This window comes from Stenella coeruleoalba (assembly GCF_951394435.1).
Source record: "Stenella coeruleoalba genome assembly, chromosome: 2".
NCBI lineage: Eukaryota > Metazoa > Chordata > Mammalia > Artiodactyla > Delphinidae > Stenella > Stenella coeruleoalba.
Window position 1 is genome coordinate 92272310 of NC_137147.1, and position 21970 is coordinate 92294279.

The window sequence follows — 21970 nt, forward strand, 5'->3', positions numbered from 1 at the left end:
ACCACCATCATTTCACCTGGGCAACAGTAGAAAACTCATAATTTGTCATCCCCATTCTGCTCTTGCCCTTCTTTGCTGTCTACTGTCCACACACCAGACAGAGAAATCTTTTGGTCACACCATGTAATTCTCCTGCTTACAACCAGCTTCACATTACATTTAGTATAAAATTGGAATCTCCCACCATGATCTCTAAGAATTGGCTCTTGCCAACCCCTCAGAACTCCCCTTTATCACAATACCCTAGCCACAGTAGACATTTTACTGTTGAGTTCATTGCCACTTTGGGGCCTTTATACTTATTGTTTTTACCCAAGATCTTGGCATGGCTAGCTCCCTCTCAGCTCAAAGCTTATCTTCTTAAGGGACCTTCTTTGGTCACCTTATTTATTTATTTATTTGTTTGTTTGTTTTCAGATTTGAAGGATCACTTTTATTTTTTTAATTGAATGAAAGATCCTTTAAATTCTACAGTGCTTTACAATTTTCAAAAGTTCCACCCACATGATTTCATATAATCCCATAATAACCCCTTTTTTTAATCCCCTGTCCCTTTATTGCCCCCCTTCTCCTCTCCCCACTGGTAACCACTAGTTTTTTCTTTATATCTGTTAGTCCACTTCTTTTTTGTTTTATTCACTAGTTTGTTGCATTTTTTAGATTCCACATATAAGTGATATCATACAGTATTTTTATTTCTCCTTCTGACCTAATTCACTTACTATAATGCCCTCCAAGCCCAACCATGTTGCTGCAATGGCAAAATTTCATTCTTTTTTTATGTCTGAGTATTCCATCATATATATATCTCCCACATCTTCTTTATCCATTCATCTGTTGATGGACATTTAGGTTGCTTCCATATCTTGGTAATTGTAAATAACACTGCTATGAACATTGGGGTGCCTGTATCTTTTCAAACAAGTGTTTTTGGTTTTTTTGGACATATACCCAGGAGTGGAATTGCTGGGTCACACGGTAGTTCTATTTTTAGTTTTTTGAGCAATCCCCATACTGTTTTCCACAGTGGCTGCACCAATATATTCCCAACAGTGTAGGGTTCCCTTTTCTCCACATCTTTGCCAACATTTGTTATTTGTGTTCGTTGTGATAATAGCTATTCTGACAAGTGTGAGGTGATATCTTTTTTTTTTTTTTTTTTTTTGCGGCACACAGGCCTCTCACCGTTGTGGCCTCTCCCGTTGCGGAGCACAAACTCCGGACGCGCAGGCTCCGGACACGCAGGCTCAGCGGCCATGGCTCAGCGGCCTAGCCGCTCCGCGGCATGTGGAATCTTCCCAGACCGGGGCACGAACCCGTGTCCCCTGCATCGGCAGGCGGACTCTCAACCACTGCGCCACCAGGGAAGCCCGTGAAGTGATATCTTATTGTGGCTCTGATTTGCATTTCTCTGATGATTAGCGATATTGAGCATCTTTTCACGTGCCTGTTTGGCCACCCTATTTAAAATCATCTCCCCAGGGCTTCCCTGCTGGCGCAGTGGTTGAGAGTCCGCCTGTCGATGCATGGGACACGGGTTCGTGCCCCGGTCTGGGAAGATCCCACATGCCGCAGAGCAGCTGGGCCCGTGAGCCATGGACTGGCTTAGTCCTGCTTAGAGGAACTATACTCAACATGCACACTATGCTAGCAAAGACCCTGAAGTACTATCTCTGTACACCATGTAGGGATGTCATTGTTTCCCACTGGAAAAATTTACTAGAAGACAAAATTTTAAATATATTCTGAAACAGAGCACGAAAAATATTATAGACCAACAAAAGGCAATGAATATAGACAAGTCACTAAAACGAGAAATAATACCATTGATAAATACTTGAAAAAATAATCACCTTCACTAGAAAACAATGAATCTTTAAAACAACAAGATACCTGTTATGCAAGACAACTTATGCAGTTGGCCTAGATTTTCTAAAAGATAATACTCAAAGTTGTAATGGTGCTGTGGTAAAACCACTTGTTTGTTCAAATGGGTGGATAGATGGGCACAAACTTCCTAGAAAGCAATTTAACAGTATGTATTAAGAATCTTTAAAAGAGGCAAAGTTTAGATTCCCTAGAAATATACCCTAAAGAAACAAAGATATATATGAAACTTACATTCAAAAATGTTTCTCTGAGAATCATTTATTAAAACAAAATATTAGAAACAAGCTAATTTCCCAATAATAAGGGAATGATCAATTAGAGCACATCTATTATTTAGCTATTAAAAATGTTTTCAAAAAATTTTTAATGACATAAATGAGTTATATCAAAAGAAAAAAGTAAAATAGAAAGCTATATATATGCATATTTGCAAAAAACAAAAAAATACAACACAAGGGATAATACTTTTCTCCAAAAAGTAGAAATTTTGATTTTTCTGTGTTTTCACATTTTTTATTCATTAATTTTAGTTAAAGATTCACCTCTTCCAGGAAGCCTCTTCTGACCCCTAGACTGGGCTAAGTACCCCCTCTTCAGTACTTCCATATCAGCCCATGAAAACCCCCATCACTGTTCACATTATACTGAAACTACCTACTTGGTTATCTCTCTCCCCACAAAATGAGAATTCATGAAACTAGCAATGGCATTTTAATCATCTTCGGTACACTGAAGATATTCAATATTTAGGGAACTAAGACAGACCTAAACATTCATCTTTGGCTCAGAACAGCCATATGTCTGGTTTTAATAGTGCTGGGACAATAATTCAAGTGGCCCCAACAAGACTGCCTCTATTGTTGAGCCCTATCCAAGCCAATAGGGTTGGGTGTAAGCAGGAACTGTAACATTCTCCCTACCCCAACCTAGGACATGAACTAGAACTCCCAAAGTAATCCAGTCTACCTGGACCCTGCAGGCCTAGGTAAACCCAGCTTCTGCTGAAGGTCCTAACACATGCACTGCCTCATCTGCTACCCCATAGATCACAGCTCTGGAAGTCCCTGGAACAGCTGAAGGCTTGGGTCGAGGGTTGGAATATCAAATGGTAGTTCCATTTCTCAAATTTTAGAGGCAAGAGGGATGGTAAAGGCCTTCTAATACAATCCCTTCATTTCTCTCTGGTATTCCTCAAGTCCCAAAGTCTCTAGAATTTTCTGATCCCTGGATCCATCTAGATAATAGATAGCTCTGTCTAGAGTAGACTCTGGTTTCCTTTGTTAGAAAGATGAAAACTTTCTGCCAGAAAGTTGCCCTTTGAATTACTTTGTGGAAAATACTCTACACTGTGTGCTCCACCCAGCTCCAGGATGAAGTTTTTCTGCTTCAGAGCAATGACAAGATGGCTTCTCTGCTTGTCACAGCCCTTTATGCTTTCTAGCTATCAGGGGGTTTCAGGCCTTATGGTTTTATTTGTAATCTGCTAATATATATCTAAATATGTAGATAACCATCTTTTCTCTGTTGAATTTCTTTCCTAATCACAAGAGCCACTGCTGGGAATTGTATTTTTGACTTGGTTAATTGGGAGATTTTAAGCCAGGGATGGTGGCCAATAATTAGGTACCATTTGAGTAGGACTTACATTACGTCGACATTATCAGTACCAGGTTTGAAACTGAACATGAACAAATCTGCAGGCCAATTCTAAGTATTTATGCTGGGATATTTTGTATTTATTTGCATAAGCTCTGCTATAATTTCTACCATTTTAGACATCTAATGTTCTAAAATGCTCTCTACTTTAAAAGGCCTATATTGAGTATTGTTTTCTTATTCTTTGTATCTCAATTCCAGTCTTCTTTCTTCTTTACTCCTAGAAGAAGAGTGAGAAAAGTGATATAGAGAAAGGACAAAATTTGGAATGAAGAGAAAAAGAACAAAAACTCTGTAGATATTCACCGATACACAATGAAATGGCATCACTGATAGTCTACATATAAGAAAGAATGACAGAATCTCTGTGCCCTGGCACCCACAAGAATTAAGGCCAAAGGCAAAAACAAAACAAAACAAAAAAAGTCTATGGAACTACTTTCTATAATGAAGTGTCAGGTGAAAAAGAGAAAGCCCAACACAGAAAATAGGACCGATGCTGAGTGTATTTCTCAAAATGGGAAGTGATGTTGTAGCATATGAGTTACCTGAGGGGGAGCAAACAAAGGAAGCCAGGTCCCTTTTTCTATTTATTCTTTTTCTTCCTCTTACTGGAAAATTAGGTTCTATTATTTTTTTAAATATTAACCTATTTCTATCATCCAAGTTTCAGAAGGAAATGTTAAGTGAAAGAAGGCAAATTTCCATTAAAATCATATACCTAATAACTTACATAGCTGTCACCCCAAAACCTATTTCTAATAAAGCAAGTGTTGGCAGAGCTAAATCCCCAAGGGGATTAAATCTGGACGGTCCGGGCCCCGCTGATAGAGGCAGTAAACAGACTATATGGCAGAGGTCAGTAATTTCCAACAGATATCTAATAACCGAGTCTAGAAAGAAGAAAACCTCAGCTCTCCCCTTTTGGCAGAAAGCTTTACTTTTTTACATTTTAAAACTCTTTACAGTTCATATGGTTTCCAGACCTGCTCTCCAGAAGCGAGGGCAGTTTCTTGCCTGGGTCTCTCAGCTCCCCACATGTGATTTTTCAGGCAGCCAGCCAGATGGACATTTGATTTGAAAATTAAGCCTTAAATTTAGCACTGTGAAAGGGGAAAGTATGCCTGAACACAAATGCCTGGCACGGGGCAAGGTAACCAGATAAGGCAAGCTGGGTTAACGGGATTCATTAGCCCGGCGATTCAGAAAGTCCTGCTGGAGGGAAACATCTGCTGCAGACACAAGGAAGCCCATCTCCGCACCCCCATCCCAGTGTCTAGGGCTGCCCGGTTTCCCACATTTTTGTTTTTCTGACATGCTACAACCTGGGAGCAGCTGAGAAAGAAACCTGGGAGCAGCTGCTTCAAATACTTCCTTGAGCTCTGCCAATTCAGAAATGAAGCCTAGATGGAGCTAATCCTCTCTCTTTCTTTAAATGTCAGGCACAGTCTCATGCACCATAAGGTGCAGAGGCATCAGGGAGATTCCAAGTAACAGAGAGCATTTGGATTAAAGATGGGTCTGGTATCCAATGACCCTATAGCAGACATCATCCTCCAGTGGTAAAGACAGCAGACAATGATGTTCACAGAACACGCGATACGTGGACACCTCCTCTTGTCTCATATTAGTTGCAGGGAAGAAGGAGGATAGAGGATACTAAAAAGATATTCTGATCTTGCCTCAAAATGATTTGCTTAATTTAAATGCATTTGGTTCATCCGTCACATAATTACTGAGCATCAACTACATGCAGGATGCTGTGCAGTCAGGTGACGGAAATAGAGACTGTCTCAGTCTCCAGTAACTCACAATGGCATGACAGACAGGCAAGCACAGCGGGACAACCCCCCTCTCCCACATCTATCCTGGCCCCCTTCCACTGGCTCTTCCTCCACGCAGCAGGTGTGAGCTTTTCCAAAGGCAAATCCTTCCATGTATTCTCTCTGTTCTTAGGAAAAACACTCAAGCTCTCGATGTGGTCTTCAAGGCCCTGCAGGCTCTGACTCTGACCACTTTTCCAGCCTCACCTCACACTGCTTTTCTCTCAGTCTCTGTGCTTCTGCCATTCAGTCCCTCATCATCGCATCCTCCTTCCCTCCACAGGGCCTTGTGCACATGCTGCTTCCTCTGTCTGTAATTCTGCTTCTCATCCCATCCCATCACCCCACACACTGTCTGATTAACTCGTAGCTGTCATAAGTTCTCAGCTTAAATTTACTACTTCCTCAAAGAACCCATTTCTAAACTTTCTCACCTCTGTCTACTGCCCCACACACACATACACAAAAAAACCCTTTCTTTAGAATCATAGTCTTTTCCTTAGCAGCACTTGCCTTGGCATGTAATTACACACTACTTAGCGTGACTGCAGTGGTTCCCCTTTATCTGCGGTTTCACTCTCTGCAGTTTCAGTTACTTGCAGCCAACCGCAGTCTGACAATATCAAATGGAAAATTTCAGAAATAATTCGTAAGTTTTAAATTGTGCGCCGTTCTGAGTAGCATGATGAAATCTTGCGCTGTCCTGCTCCATCCCACCTGGGACGTCAACCATCTCTTTGCTCAGTGTATCCCACCCTTTAGTCACTTAAGACCTGACTAGGTTATCAGATCACTGTCAGGGCATCGCAGTGCTTGTGTTCAAGTAGTCTTACTTTACTTAATAATGGTCCCAAAGTGCAAGAGTAGTGATGCTGGCGATTCAGATATTTTCTTCCTGTGCCTAATTTATAAACTTTATCATAAGTATGTATGTATAGGAAAAACCATAGCACACATAGGGTTTGGTACTATCCATGATTTCAGGTATCACCTGCGGGGGGTGGTCTTGGATAAAGGGAGACTACTGTATTTTATTACGTCTACCTTCCCCGCTAGACACTAATCTTCATGGTTGCCGAGACCATGTCTATTGGGGTTCACTGCATTTCTAGTACCTAACACAGTACCTGGCATATAATAATATAGACAAATAAATGAAAGGTAAGAAGACCTTTATGACATTATGTGCTATGATAGAGACAAGCAGAATTTGTGGGAGTGTCTGGTCAGGGCATTAACTCCAGCAACCTTGTGCTCTGAATTGTCTCCTGACACTTTCTGTTACAATTTCTCCCATTTGGAATACAATATCCTCATTGTTGGAAGATCCTACTTTTTTAAGTCCCTCTCTTCTTTCCCTAAATCATTCTGTAACTTTCTTGTATCTAACTCTCCTCTTCCACTATCATTTTTTATTACTATTATTTTTATTACCATTGTATCTATCCTTACATTTCCAACCTCCCATTCTGTGTTAATTCTTTTTATCCTATAGAGCCTCTGACTTCCCTTCTTAGGCTCCTTCCTCACCATCACTACAAAGGTGAAGAGGATCAGAGTCACAGTACCTAAGGGCTGGAAGGGACCTTGAAATATCTGGCCCAATGGTACTCAAACTTCAATGTGCATAAGAATCCCATGAGGTGCTAATAGAGTCCTATCCCAGACTCAGAGATTTTGATTCAGGAGGTCTAGTAAAGGCAGTCCTCAGACCTCACTGTTAGAAGCACTAAATGGTCCAGTAATGCTCATGTTGGCCCCTCAGGGGCCACCACCGAGTAAGAGGGCAGCTGAGGACACCTGCTCTGGGGCCTCTTGTATATGTATATGTACTTGTGTATACTGGTATACTTGTATATGTTCTATATATTGGACTTCTATGAAGATTTCTTTTAAAAGTAATCTGCTGATTGGAAAAAGCTTTTAGATTACGGTATCCAACTCCCTTGTTTTACAGATGAGAAAATTGAGGTCCTTGGTCCTTAGTCACACAGCCAATTTAGTGACAAAGCAGGGACCAGACATCAGCTTCCTGACACTAGACTGGTGGGCTTTCCCCAATACCCTCACTGCTGTGCCATCCGGCAGTCCTATAATGAGCAGCATATATATGACAATGGCAGTCGTAGCGGGACCACATTTTACCGAAGTACCTAGTTGGAAATATGGGAAAGAGATGAGGGAGACAATGGATTTATGCTAGCTCATCTATTTGTATTTTTCATCCAGCATGTTCTTAGCCTCCATGTGCAATAAACCTATGTGCAATAAACCTAGGTAGTCCTCCTTTACGACCAGTACCCTTCCCTAATTCTCTTCTGCTCTCCCTATGCTCTCATCCCTCCATTCAATTAGCTCTTCAATGGATGATCTTTGCTGGGAGCCAATTCTTCCATGAGTTATTCTGACATAATGATATCTCTGCTACTAGCCTCCCAAAACTTGTGTTAGTGTCCTCCCATGTGTGTTCTCCCAGAGTACCTCATGCTGCACTTTATCATGGCACCTACTGCTGTAAAATAATCGTCTGTTTATTGGTCCACCTCTTCCCCGGGACTCCAGGCTCCTTTAGGGAAGAAACATGGGTCTTAATAATCCCTGTATCCATAGTACCTAGCATAGTGGCTGGTACGGAGAAGAGTTACATAAATGTAGGTCTAATGATAGATGGGTGAGTAGTAAATATGAGTCCCTGCCACCACTCTCAAGTCCCCTGTAAAATGCCTACTTCATGTCTCTGATGAAGCCCTGGCATGTGTAGACTGACACACAGAGCAAATTAGATTATCTGAATGAAATACATCTCCTATTGCCAACACAGCCCGTTCGATTTTGCTGATGTTCGTGGGTTATCCTCCATGAAGCCCTTTTAATCTCAATTTCATTTCTCAATGCTTCATTTTTCTGCTTTACCCCTGGAACTCCCCCATACTAGGCTTAACACTGGACATTAGTCAAATTTAAAACCAATAGATGCTTATTTTGAATTAATGCTCATTTTTCTGAAGCTTAGAGAAAGTATACTTTATTGCACATATATTCTCCATTAAAAAATAGTATCAACTTTCTTCACATCTTCAAAATCTATTCTTTCTCCATCATTAGAGTCCATTCCTTCTGCAATGTTCAGCATCACAATCCCAGTTACACTCTCCCTTTCTTCCTTGTGGAAGTTACCTCTAGTAACTAGTCCACAATGGCACTGCCAGAGTGTTCTTCCCATGTGTTGCTGACAATATCACTCTTACAGCCTCCAAGTTTCCCAGATGCTTCTGAGTCTTTAGATCTAATTTAGAGATCATTATTCTTACTTTCTATTCACACTGCACTCTTTCTTTTTTCTTCCATTATTACACCTCTATTCCTTGTCAAAATTCAAGAGAGAATTTTTTAAGTTCCTGACATGGAATAAGGAACTAGATCTTAGTTTTTGATAATACTGCTCAAGTTTAAAGGTGGTTTAATGTTCCCCTGAATCACAGCTTCAAGGCACCATTTCCACCCAGGCTCCAAAATCCTACTAAGGTTTTCTACCACCTGGCTTCGGTTTATCAACAGAGCCTGCATACCGACAAGAATTTTTGAAAGCTGCACATTCCTAATGAGATGAGTCATTTTGCTCACTCATCTTACCTGTGAGTAAAAACAATGAAATGTGAGAGTATCCTGCAATTCTAGAGATAAACCTATTACATACAATATAGGTATGATTGCATTCTATTGGGGGCAGAAATTACCTTTTATTTAACTCTGCACCCCCAGCACATGGCATTCTTCCTAACACATGGTAGGCACTTAATAAATGTCTACGGAGTGAAAAAATGAACAAACATAGAACCTCTGATTAAAAGCTAAAAACCAGTGAGCATTAGTTTCCTAGGTCCACTATAACAGATTACCACAAACTAGGTTTTAAAACAGTAAATCTTTATTCTCTTACAGTTCTACAGGCTGGAAGTCCAAAATCAAGTTGTGTGCTGAGTGGTGTTCTCCCTAGAGGCTCTAGAGAAGGAACTGTTCCACACCCCTCCCCCAGCTCCTGGTAGCCTCAGGCATCTTGACCTGGGGCTCTATAGCTCCAACCTCTGCATTCACATTATCTTTTTGTCTATGTACCTTCTTCCCTGCTCTTCTCTTATACACTTGTGATTGGATTACCAGGATGATCTCATCTCAAGATCCTTAACTTAATGATATAGGCAAAGACCCTTTTTCCAGATAAGATCACATACACAGGCTCCAGTGGACCTATCTTTTAGGGGGCTGGGGGCACCATTCAAGCCACGACAATAGGGTATAGTATAATATCAATTATTTTTTAAATAAATACTGTGTGGAGGAGTAGAGAGTAATAAGAAGAGGAGAAAACAAAGATACAAAGATGGGAGAGAAAAGGGAGTAATAAAATGCCTTCACAAGTTCACTGTAGTTCATTCTGATCTGTATAATGGAATCAAGAGAAATTTCAGTATTTTCTTTATACTCTTAAATTTTCTTAATTTTCTACCCACAAAAGACAGATAATATACCAATCTAAAATGCATGGGTTGGTCTTGGATTGGAAGAACTAACATTGTGAAAATGACTCTACTACCCAAAGCAATCTACAGATTCAATGCAATCCCTATCAAACTACCAATGGCATTTTTCACAGAACTAGAACCAAAAATTTCACAACTCGTATGGAAACAAAAAAGACCCCGAATAGCCAAAGCAATCTTGAGAAAGAAAAATGGAGCTGGAGGAACCATGCTCCCGGATTTCAGACTATAGTACAAAGCTACAGTAATCAAGAGAGTATGGTACTGGCACAAACAGAAATATAGATCAAGGGAACAGGATAGAAAGCCCAGAGATAAACCCACACACATATGGTCACCTTATCTTTGATAAAGGAAGCAAGAATATACAATGGAGAAAAGACACCCTCTTCAATAAGTGGTGCTGGGAAAACTGGACAGCTTCATGTAAAAGAATGAAATTAGATCACTCCCTAACACCATACACAAAAATAACTCAAAGTGGATTAAAGACCTAAATGTAAGGCCAGACACTATAAAACTATTAGAGGAAAACATAGGCAGAACACTCTATGACATAAATCACAGCAAGATCCTTTTTGACCCACCTCCTAGAGAAAGGGAAATAAAAACAAAAATAAACAAACGGGACCTAATGAAACTTAAAAGCTTTTGCACAGCAAAGGAAATCATAAACAAGACAAAAAGACAACCCTCAGAATGGGAGAAAATATTTGCAAATGAAGCAACTGACAAATGATCAATCTCAAAAATATACAAGCAGCTCATGCAGCTCAATATCAAAAAAAATCCAATCCAAAAATGGGCAGAAGACCTAAATAGGCATTTCTCCAAAGAAGATAATACAGATTGTCAACAAACACATGAAAGGATGCTCAACATCACTAATCACTAGAGAAATGCAAATCAAAACTACAATGAGTTATCACGTCATACCAGTCAGAATGGCCATCATCAAAAAATCTAGAAACAATAAATGCTGGAGAGGGTGTGGAGAAAAGGGAACCCTCTTGCACTGTTGGTGGGAATGTAAATTGATACAGCCACTATGGAGAACAGTACGGAGTGTCCTTAAAAAACTACAAATAGAACTACCATATGACCCAACAATCCCACTACTGGGCATATACCCTGAGAAAACCAAAATTCAAAAACAGTCATGTACCACAATGTTCATTGCACATCAATTTACAATAGCTAGGACATGGGAGCAACCTAAGTGTCCATCAACAAATGAATGGATAAAGAAGATGTGGCACATATATACAATGGAATATTACTCAGCCATAAAAAGAAAAAAAATTGACTTATCTGTAGTGAGGTGGATGGACCTAGAATCTGTCATACAGAGTGAGGTAAGTCAGAAAGAGAAAAACAAATACCGTATGCTAACACATATATATGGAATCTAAAAAAAAAAAATGGTTCTGAAGAACCTAGGGGCAGGACAGGAATAAAGATGCAGACGTAGAGAATGGACTATGGAATTGAGGACACTGGGAGTGGGAAGGGTAAGCTGGGAAGAAGTGAGAGAGTGGCATGGACACATATACACTACCAAATGTAAAACAGATGGCTAGTGGGAAGCAGCTGCATATCACAGGGAGATCAGCTCGGTGCTTTGTGACCACCTAAGAGGGGTGGGATAGGGAGGGTGGGAGGGAGACACAAGAGGGAGGAGATATGGGGATATATGTATATGTATAGCTGATTCACTTTGTTATACAGCAGAAACTAACACACCTTTGTAAAGCAATTATACTCCAATAAAGATGTTAAAAATAAATAAATTAATTAATTAGATGCATGGGAGAAATGAAGCCATTGAGATTATCTCAGGAGATCTGAAGCAAAATGCCCTTGCAGTAGAAATGTGTATCCAATTCATCAGCCGTAAGTAGTTAATTGACAAATGCTGTCAAAACATTTGTTTGGTTTGGTATAGACAACCACTGGGCTCTGACTGAAACCAAATTTACTCAGTATAATATTATGATCTCTTCCAGCTTTCAGATTTTAAGATCTTAAGAAGGTTTTACATTATTAAAGTTAATGTTCTAAAATCTTCAAGGCCTCTGTGGTTTAGGTTTAGGTTTGTTTTTTCAAAAGAAATTCTAGACCTCTCCCTATGACAACAGAGAAGAGATACATAAACCTATTTTTGAAAAAGAGAATCAAGTTTTAAATGTTACATAGAATGTGGTGTATTTTTAACTTCCATTGTCATCTCAGATAAGTGGGTCCTAGCTCCAGAAAAGCCTGCTATTTTGGTGAGCAGCTGCATGGGTTTGAGTTCACAGCCAAGGCAGAACCAAACTACTCTGATTAATAAAAAGAAGACAAATATGAGGGGCCCCAGATACTGAAAGGAGACTGGAGACAGCTGTACTGAGCACTGAATGGGGAAAGGAGAGATGATAAAGGCCAGCAGCAGAGAAAGAGAACTTTGGGGAAGAAAAATGTCAAAATGGGATTTCATATTGTTTGCTATGGAGTTTGTGAAATAAACTTCCTCATTTATATCCCCCACAAAGTCTTCATTCAACTCTACCTTGCTCCCTAATGCTTTCACCTGGGGGGTTCTTCAAGGGAGCTTTAAGAGGAGAAAAAGAGAGCCACTAACATCTGGGTTATATAAACTTTAAAAAGAAATTAGGAGATGCCACTGGAAAAAAAACCCATGTGCAGAGTTTTGAAAGTACTATAATTTCCTGTTATTTCAAGATGCACCTCATTTGGGGAAATAGTCACCATTTAGAAATTCAACACAAAAAATTGTATTCATGCAATGTAATAATTGATTACAATGGAAAATCACTTATAAGAACTACAGCAATGTCACGGCTCACATACAGAAACCAGCGCATTGGCAAATGGATGCTTCCATTTGCAAAGCTGACATGCAGAATCGCCCAAGAAATGATCAGTCCAAGACTTAAGAAACTGAAATTAATTTATCGGGGGTGAAACTATTTTTGAAACACTTTTACTCTGAGCTAGCACTGTGAGCTAAAAATTAAATCAATTTTAAACCATTTGCACTGAGTCCAAAAAGTACTGAGGCTACTCCCATTAGTTTACTTTTGAATTCATTGTCATTTAAGCCCATAATAGTGTGTTTTATTAACACTGTTTAAAAAAAGAAGAATCAATATTTTTCACCTCAAATTTTCCTTTCAAATATGCAGATTTCTTCATATAGACCCTGAATAGCTGTCCCCTAGACCCAATGGTACCATCATAACATAAATTATTTACATGGGCTGGAGGTAAAAAAAGAAAATTGAGTTGGTGCTCTGCCTTGTGTTTAACCACAGAAGTCTCCACTCCCCCTGCAAGTCCACAGGCCCTGATGAAGATGAAATAACTCGAAGTAGGGTTCATCTGTTCTTCCATGTAATCAATAGAATTCCAGAACCTTGCATGTTCCCACTCCCTCACTTACAAGAAGCACACAGACACACTAAATACGTGTCAGCTGCAGATTCATTAAGTTCAATGACCTTGGGCATTTTTTTGTTGAGGGAGCTCAAGGACAAAAAGAGCATCTTTAATAAGAATAATAAGCCACTGTTACCCAAGACCAACATTTAGGATCAAATCCAATACAGGGGGCTAACATCCATGAATTACTCCTCTCCTGAGTGAGTTATTGCCAAGAATTCAACAGCAAATGATAGAGCTTTTGAGCACAGGTCTACATACCTCTAATCTGGGAGGACAAAGAAGATGGGAAGAGTTCCTTCCGAGCTGCCTGAAAGGATCTGCTAGCCACACTTCTGAATCTCTGCCCAAATTTACTCAGGGAATTCTGCAAACCAAAACTGAGGCAGATACTTTACAGATGAGTGCAATACAGCTAGTAATTGCAGTATAAAACTTATAGTCAAACTGTTTCAAATTATTGATGTTTGGGGATTTACATGTGTCACTAATACATTTTTAAAAGCAGAACATTTTGGGGTTTTTTTTCATATTGTGCTATGATTAAGAAAAGATAAACTTGAAACTTGCTGGTTGGTGGTCTGACATGAAACCCTTGTCTCTGGAAACTCCCACGTGTGACGGAAGTGAAACCTTCCATGCTTTAGTCAATATGCCCAACCTGTTGCTGCTCACTCTTAAACCTTCCGATAAAAATTGCTATCAGTAGACTGAGTAATAATGCTTCAAGTTCCAATTACTTAATATAGGAAATAACAGGTTCAATGTAATCATTCTCAGTGGATTTTGTAAATATATCACAAAAACCCAGTCTTATGGAAAAGGGTAACTATCAATTTAGAAAGATGAAGAAACTATACTTTAAAATTAAAAACAGACTAAATATTAAGCAATAGGGAAATGGTTATGTGAATTATAAGACATGAACTCAAAGGAATGCAGCCCTTAAAAATGCAGCCCTTAAAAATTAGGTATATAAAGACAATAGAAAAAGGTTTGTAAAACGGTAATGATATGATGTGAAGTAAAAATGGAAGGCGGGAATTCCCTGGCGGTCCAGTGGTTAAGACCTCGTGCTTTCACTGCTGACGGCCAGGGGTTTGACCCCTAGTCAGGGAACTAAGATCCCACGAGCCATGTGGTGCAGCCAAAAAACAAAAAGTAAAAAGAGAAGGATAAAAACATATACACACAATTATTAGAAACCTTGGCATAGAAAAAAAAGACAGAAAGGAAATGTAAGAAAACAGTAATAATTACTTTTGGATAATGGAAGCATGAATGTTATTTTCTTCCTTCTACTTTTTCCTATTTTCCAAATTTCTCTTAATGAACATATGCTACTTTTATAATGGGAAAAAACCCTACATACTAAAGAAAAAAATGAAACGAAATTTTCTATACTAATATCCAGTGGGAGTTATCACTTAAACCAGAAAAGTTGATTAAACAAAGAGAAAATTTGCATCTACTGAAATAATATATTTGTTTGCATAATTATGCAGCATCTAGGAATACCAGACTTGAAGAGTACAGACAATATTCTGCAGGAAAGAAAGCCCTTGTCTCTCCCTATAAATACTCACAGTTTCCAAATGAGAAATGATTGAAGAAGATTGATGGGAAGAGTTCTGTGAAAGAGCCTGGGAGATTTAAGCCAAGTATACCAAAGCTCAGGAAAGTATAAAGTGGAATTTGTTACACAAAAAGCTGATGGGCAAGAGCAGTTTGAAATCCAGAGAAGGCGGGAAAACATCCCGCCTGAAAGAGGGACGACTGCACCAGAGCATCTGAGCTCAGATTGTTCTAATGCACAAGTGTAAGTTCAGAAGATGTTAGGGAAGTAAAAACTACTAAGAAAAAGTAACACTGACTTTATTTGTTCATAGTGACAAAAGCCACTATGCCAACAGCCAGCAAGATCAAACAGAGAATCCTGAACTGAGAATCCAGAGGCCAGGCTTATAGCATAGAGCTCATTTTCTTCTCGGCTCAATTCTCTCACCTGTAACTAAAAGTAGTGCCATCCAATAGAAATAGAAGGTCAGCCACAAATGTCGACCATAACGGTAATCTTAAATGTAAAATGGGTAGCTAGTGGGAAGCAGCTGCATAGCACAGGGAGATCAGCTCAGTGCTTTGTGACCACCTAGAGGGGTGGGATAGGGAAGGTGGGAGGGAGACACAAGTGGGAGGATATATAGGGATGTATGTATATGTATAGCTGATTCACTTTGTTATACAGTAGAAACTAACACACCATTGTAAAGCAATTATACTCCAATAAAGATGTTAAAAAATAAATAAATTTTCTGGTAGCCACATTTAAACAAGTTTTTCAAAAGGTAAATTTAATAATATGTTTGACTTAACCCAATGTATACAAAATACTATAATTTCAAAATGGAATCAACATAAAACAAATTATTAATGACATACCTTACATACTCTTTTTGGTACTATGCCATCAAAATCTGGTATATACTATATACTTAATAACACATCTGAACTTGGACCAGCCTCATTTCAAGTACTCAAGAGCCTCATGAGACTAACGGCTACTTAGCTGGGTAGCAGAAGACCTCCACACTCCTTCCCTTGTCCCAAATCCATACGACTAGAAATGCTGATGGGACAGAACAAAAATTGGAAGTTACACAAATACATGAAAGTCAGAAAATGATTCAGAGTTGAGGACAACACATGTAATGGGGAAAGAAATAAAAGATGAAAATGAGAAAAATTAAAATCTGAATTTCTGAAGGAAAGAAAAATATGGCAAAATAATTACTGATTGGCCATGTGTTTGACTAAAAATGTGAGCCTTACTACAAAAAAAATGTAAATCAGCATTACAGAATTATTCCTTTGTGAGGATTTATGTGAAAAACTATGCTTATCATTTTAAAAAATTAATGGAATTCCTTCCCTTGGATGTCTTTTAAAATTTGAGAGATACATGCATAGAGATACAAGTGTAGGTAAAGAGATGGCCTTGACTAGAGGTTCTCGATTGTGTCTGCATAGTAGAATCATCTTGGAAACTTTATAAAACACCAGAGCCCTCCCCTCACTTACTTGCTCTGGGCATGGCTGGGGCACAGATACAATGGGCAGCCCACGTTGAGGAGTGTTGTATGGGATGACCTCTGCGGGAACTTTCAGACTCCCTCTCACTGCCCCTCACCTGCCCAGGTGCTCTCATGGTGGCCAGTGGCCCAGGATGTTAGCATAACCTGAGAAACCCTCAAGAGAAACACTAAGTATCTCCTGGTACGTTTTCCACAGGTTCAGTCAGCAGACGGCACTCGTAGCCTGGGGGAGAGTGTGCACTTCCTATACAGCAGGCACAGTAATTTCTAGAAATTGGAATTGTTCGCTTCTACTTAGTTTTAAAACTTAAGTCACCAAAAGATTTTATCAAAGGCTAATTCAACACCTATTTCTTAAGCACTTTCGCATATTTAACAGATTGTAGATACAGAAGATTGGTCCTGACTGGAAAGGAGTATAAGTAACAAAACCTTGAAAAGGAAGGCTATAAAGGGAGAGTTTTGTCTCTCTACTTATTGTGTGGCTTAAGTTTACATTGTTCATTCGCTTGCACAATGCTAAGAACATAGATGAATAATGCTCCAGGCACTAAAAGTGAGGATATATATATTTATTCACATATATATTACATTTAGATAAAAATATATATATATATTATGTTTCTATTTCTATAATTGTGTACAAAGCCCTTCAAATGCAAAATAAATAGAGAAGAAGTGGTCAGACCACAAAGTCTACATTTACACATCACAACACGAGTAGGTAAAAGGCTAATTTAGGTTCTTACTTGCCATGGAACTCTGGACAAGTCATTCCTTTTCTAGGCCTTAATCTCTCCATCTCTAAAAAGAGGCACTATCACCTACCCCCTGGGGTTTTATGAGAGTTAAATGTGGAAGCACTGGAGCCCACGCATGGTAGTTGCTGAATAAACATGTGTTGAATCTGAATGTAAATGCCATGCTCCTTGCTTCTGAGCGCAGGAGAAGGGAGACCTGAAGGCCAGAATGACAACTAATTGCCCAGAGTAGCACATCGATCACTTACACAGACCAGGTTTCCTGACTGGTGCTTTCATCGTACCCCCTTTCCCTCAGGAATCTCCTCCCCGAAGCTGACCATGCCTTCCCTCCCTCCAGGACAAGCCAGTGAAGGCTCCTGCCCTAGCATGAACCTCAAGTCCAGAAGCCCTCTGCCAGAGAACACAGGGAAGCCACAGTACTTAGCAGTGCCCAGCCCAGTGTGATACCCACATCCAGCAACATCTGGATGCCTCTGATCTCCTCCAGGCTTTTTACTTTATCTGTGCATCATGACCCATTGGTGTCTAGCATAGACCCAAAGCACTTTCCTAACATTTTCCATTAACATTGCCATGGGATTAAGTATGCATTAACTACTGTCTTAGAGCAACTTCCCTAAAAGCAGATCCTGAGATGAGGATTCATATGTAAAGGGTTCTTTAGGAAATCACTTCTGGGAGAAGCTGGTAAGGAAGATGAGAAGCAACACATGGAAGGGGAAGAAGCCATGCGAGGGTATGACTGCAGGCAAAGTCCCATCCTCAGCCTGATCTCAACAGGCGCTTGGGGTGCTAACTGCACCTCAGAGCTTGTCCAACTTGAGGCAGGGGTGCTGCTCTTTCTTACTCCTGCACCAATCGGTCATTGGCTCCAATAGCCCAAGGACAGTGCTCTGAAGAAAGTAGCAAATAATGCAGACAGGAACTGCGGGTGAGCACAGGAAGACAGCAGTGGTCCGTGCAGAGCGCTGAGAGCATCCTCTATGACCACCAGCTCCAAAAGAGGACTCAGAGCTCCCGGGGCTATCTCAAATCTAAGCCCATTTGATTTCTCCAACTTCTCAAATTCCAAGAAGTGAAAAGCCAGTCTCCATAGCCTGAGAACATTCTGCAAAGACCACAACCCCAGCCACTGGAATTGGCTAGTAATGGGACTCAGCAAAATTTTACAGATCAAGCTCCTCTGGTAGATTGCCCTCTCAGCAAGAATACTTGTTACTGCTCAGTTTGAAAATTCCATAGACACTGTGCTAGGCTCAAGGGACACAGACATGATCAAGAGAGATGCCCTAAAGGAGCTCACAGTAGAAGGTAATCTTACAAATGGAAAATCTTGTGTGATTTTTAACCGAATCCCATTTTTAACCGAATGGAGAACACGCCATTCTCAATGATGTGCTTCTACCTTCAACATCACAGGATCAGCAACAATACTTTTCAAAACATCACCCCATGTCAAATTACAAAGAGATGTTACCTCATAAGGAATAGACAAGAAGCTAAATGAAGCCACAAGAAAGTAAGACCAATGCTACTTCTAATTATAATGACAATGATAGCTAGCATGTGTGGGACACATACAATCATCAAGTTTCTGAATATCTAAGTTACTGGATACTCCCATGGCCTCCAGGTAGAGGTGTCAATATCTATCACTGCCCAAATATTGTCACAAAATTTAACTGGTAATTTGAGAGGCATTAAAAGATATGTTCAGGCTATTAGTTCAAATTCATTATGTAATTGTACATATTTTTAACATACTTCATGAGAGATGGTACTTCAAAGTAATGAGACTGATTATCAAATGTTCCCTGGGGAATTAGTCAGATCATATTGTCAGATGTAATTCCCAGTCAGAACTGCAAAGCTTGAGAAAATCAGGATAGGCAACAGTTCTTCTCAAAGTCACACACTACGTTAGCTTACAAAGAGTCACCACTTCTCAAGAACTTGCTCAAGACCATAGAATTATTCAGGGTCAGGACTAAACTCAAGTCTCCCTGAGCGCAAAACCCATACTTTTAAACACCATGCTATAGTGGCAACAATTCAAAACCTGCTGACATTGGAAATGAACCACATGGTTCCAGGCATCTTTATGGCTTATCCATGTCACGTCAAGATCACACTTTCAGAGGCTGTGTTTCTACAACTGTGGTTTTAGATTGAGATCATTTTTTTTCACTGTGCATTTAATGCCATTTTCTAAAATAATCCAATAAAGGAAAACTACATGTATTCATTACATTATTAATAATCAGTCAATGTTTTAGTTGCAGAAGATTAATTACTTTAATCCTACCAGTCATTGTCTAGACTACCTAGCCCCTCTTGATATCCATTTCTTGGAATTTTCCATCTCATGTGACTAATATGTTTTATGATATTCCCTCTAAAAATTACATTCTTCACAGTATCCAAATGCTTCAAAATCACCAGCAGATGTGATTGACTGCCAGATTAAAGTACAATGTTACAAATTTACTTTGTCACATGTTAAAAAAAAGGGACAAAGAAAGAGACTAAGAAACATGGAATGAAGGTTTGTAATTTCCCTTTTTGTTAAGTTTTCTGGAGGTGTTTTTGCTGTTGTTTGTGTATAAATACACATTTTAAACCATTTCAGATTCAAGAACCATTCCTGTGTACATTTCTTTATAGATGGATGAATTTAACAGCAATTCAAGATCTGTGTTATGGTGGATAATTCATTCTAAACTCAACTATCAAGTTAATAAAAAATGCTTATCACTATCACTTGATATGTGTTGAAGTCTCTCTAGCAATATTCCCAGAAATTACCAAAGCAAAGAATTCAAATACATTAAACATCTGCTACAAACATCACATGTGTGCCAGTTCTAAATAGTATTAGATCTAGAAATGAAAAGTAACAATAATATGTCTGTGTTCCACAAAGGAAACTCCAAAGGAATTTGAAGTAAAAGTTGAGTGGGTAGCACAAACATTTGCTGAACTTAAAAAAGAGCCATGAAGATACAAAGGACTTACACTGTAATTTGTAATAAGTTAAAGGGGGAGGGGCTTCCCCAGAGGTGCAGTGGTTAAGAATCTGCCTGACAATGCAGGGGACACAGGTTTGATCCCTGGCCCGGGAAGATCCCACATGCTGCAGCGCAACTAAGCCATGCGCCACAACTACTAAGCCTGCGCTCTACAGCCTGTGAGCCACAACTACTGAAGCCCACACGCCTAGAGCCCCTGTTCCGCAACAAGAGAAGTCATGACAATGAGAAGCCTGTGCACGGTAACTAAGAGTAGCCCCTGCTCGCCGCAACTAGAGAAAGCCCGCACACAGCAACAAAGACCCAACACAGCCAAAAGTAAAAGCAAATAAATACATTAAAAAAAAAAGTTAAAGGGGGAAAGAAACATATATTCAATTAAATGAGAAAGCCACCAATTGTCAAGACCTGTTTTGTGACCAGACATCTTAAAAATAGCATAAAGAATATATTTCTTACTTGCTGTCAATGAGCACTTCAGATTGCCGATTATTCACTTGATTATCACTCTTGTGGCGAAACTGAAAATCAAAGTGTTTGTGAAAAAACACATTAAATCATACTTTTTCAGCACAAATAGTGACACTGAAAATACTTTGAGTTCATCTGCTTGGACAACATCACCATCAGTCTAAAATGAGCATGACTTATGCTTACCTTGGACCCAGCTCCACATGCTCTAAATCTGAATCAAGACCCTTCCCACTAAACTTCATTCTAGGTGTCACCAATGCAACAAGTCTAGCCACATGCTCTTCCAATTCCCACACATTTATAGTTGCTTTGAAGAAGACAATGTGCCCTTTACTCTGCCACACAGTTCCAGAGAAAACCATACATTAATTTTGATGTCTTTAACAAGGAATGGGGCTTCCATTTCTCTCACATATGTGCTCAATACTTTACTGGAACATCATTCATTCTGTTTTATGGATTTCTTTGAAGTCAAGCAATTACTTGTAACAACATGTATTCTTGTTCTCCAGAAATTCTAATTGTTAACAGTGATCTTATGAAATACTGAGCATTTAAAACAAAAATCAGAATACAATACTGAACCACATTTGGTGTGGATTTATGTTTTTATGCCCAAGTGATCCTATTTCTTATTTTGTATTCCAGTAATGAAAATATCTTATATTGCTTAGAAGAATCCACATATTATGAGCCTTCTACTAAACTCACAAATTAGCAGCCATTCAGATAAGGCTTTCTACGTGAGCTGTCAAGACCAGATAGTAATAGGCTAAAGTAGAGATAAGATGTTATTTCAATCAATTAGCTAAATGCACAGATGAACAGGAGATAAGAAATCTTGATTTTATATATTATAATCATCAGGATTATGACTCTTTCCTTTAAAAAAAACTCATAATATTGTATCAATATCACAATATATGGATTGCTTTCATTAGCCCTTCCCTTTTTCAACGTCCCTCCCAAATTCATCCCAATCTTTCTATTAGACTGTGCTCAGTGCCTACAATTACACTGATTGCCAGGTATAAGTCAATGAATATTACTAGGGAAATAAAGATACTTAGCATTGGTTAACATGAAAAGAGTTTATAGTACTGGTAGAGGAGTAAGTTAAGCTAGCCCGTCATTGGCATGCAAACTTCTTTCCACCAACACTGCCATAGACGGGAACATCATTTTGACAGAATATATAATTTGACAGGGGTGGATAGTCTCTGCTCCTCCATACCTACACCCTGTCCTCCTACACTC

General features: G+C 39.3%; 1 protein-coding gene across 4 annotated transcripts in view; it reads right to left on the reverse strand.

The window, feature by feature from the left end:
* ATP8B4 (ATPase phospholipid transporting 8B4 (putative)) overlaps nucleotides 1-21970 on the reverse strand; it is a 258761-nt gene that overhangs the window by 151988 nt on the left and 84803 nt on the right. For all 4 annotated transcript variants that reach the window (XM_079914504.1, XM_079914503.1, XM_079914502.1 and 1 more), the window contains one exon: nucleotides 20699-20760. In XM_079914504.1, the coding sequence (XP_079770630.1) occupies nucleotides 20699-20760 (62 nt within the window). The remainder of the gene's footprint in view (nucleotides 1-20698; nucleotides 20761-21970) is intronic.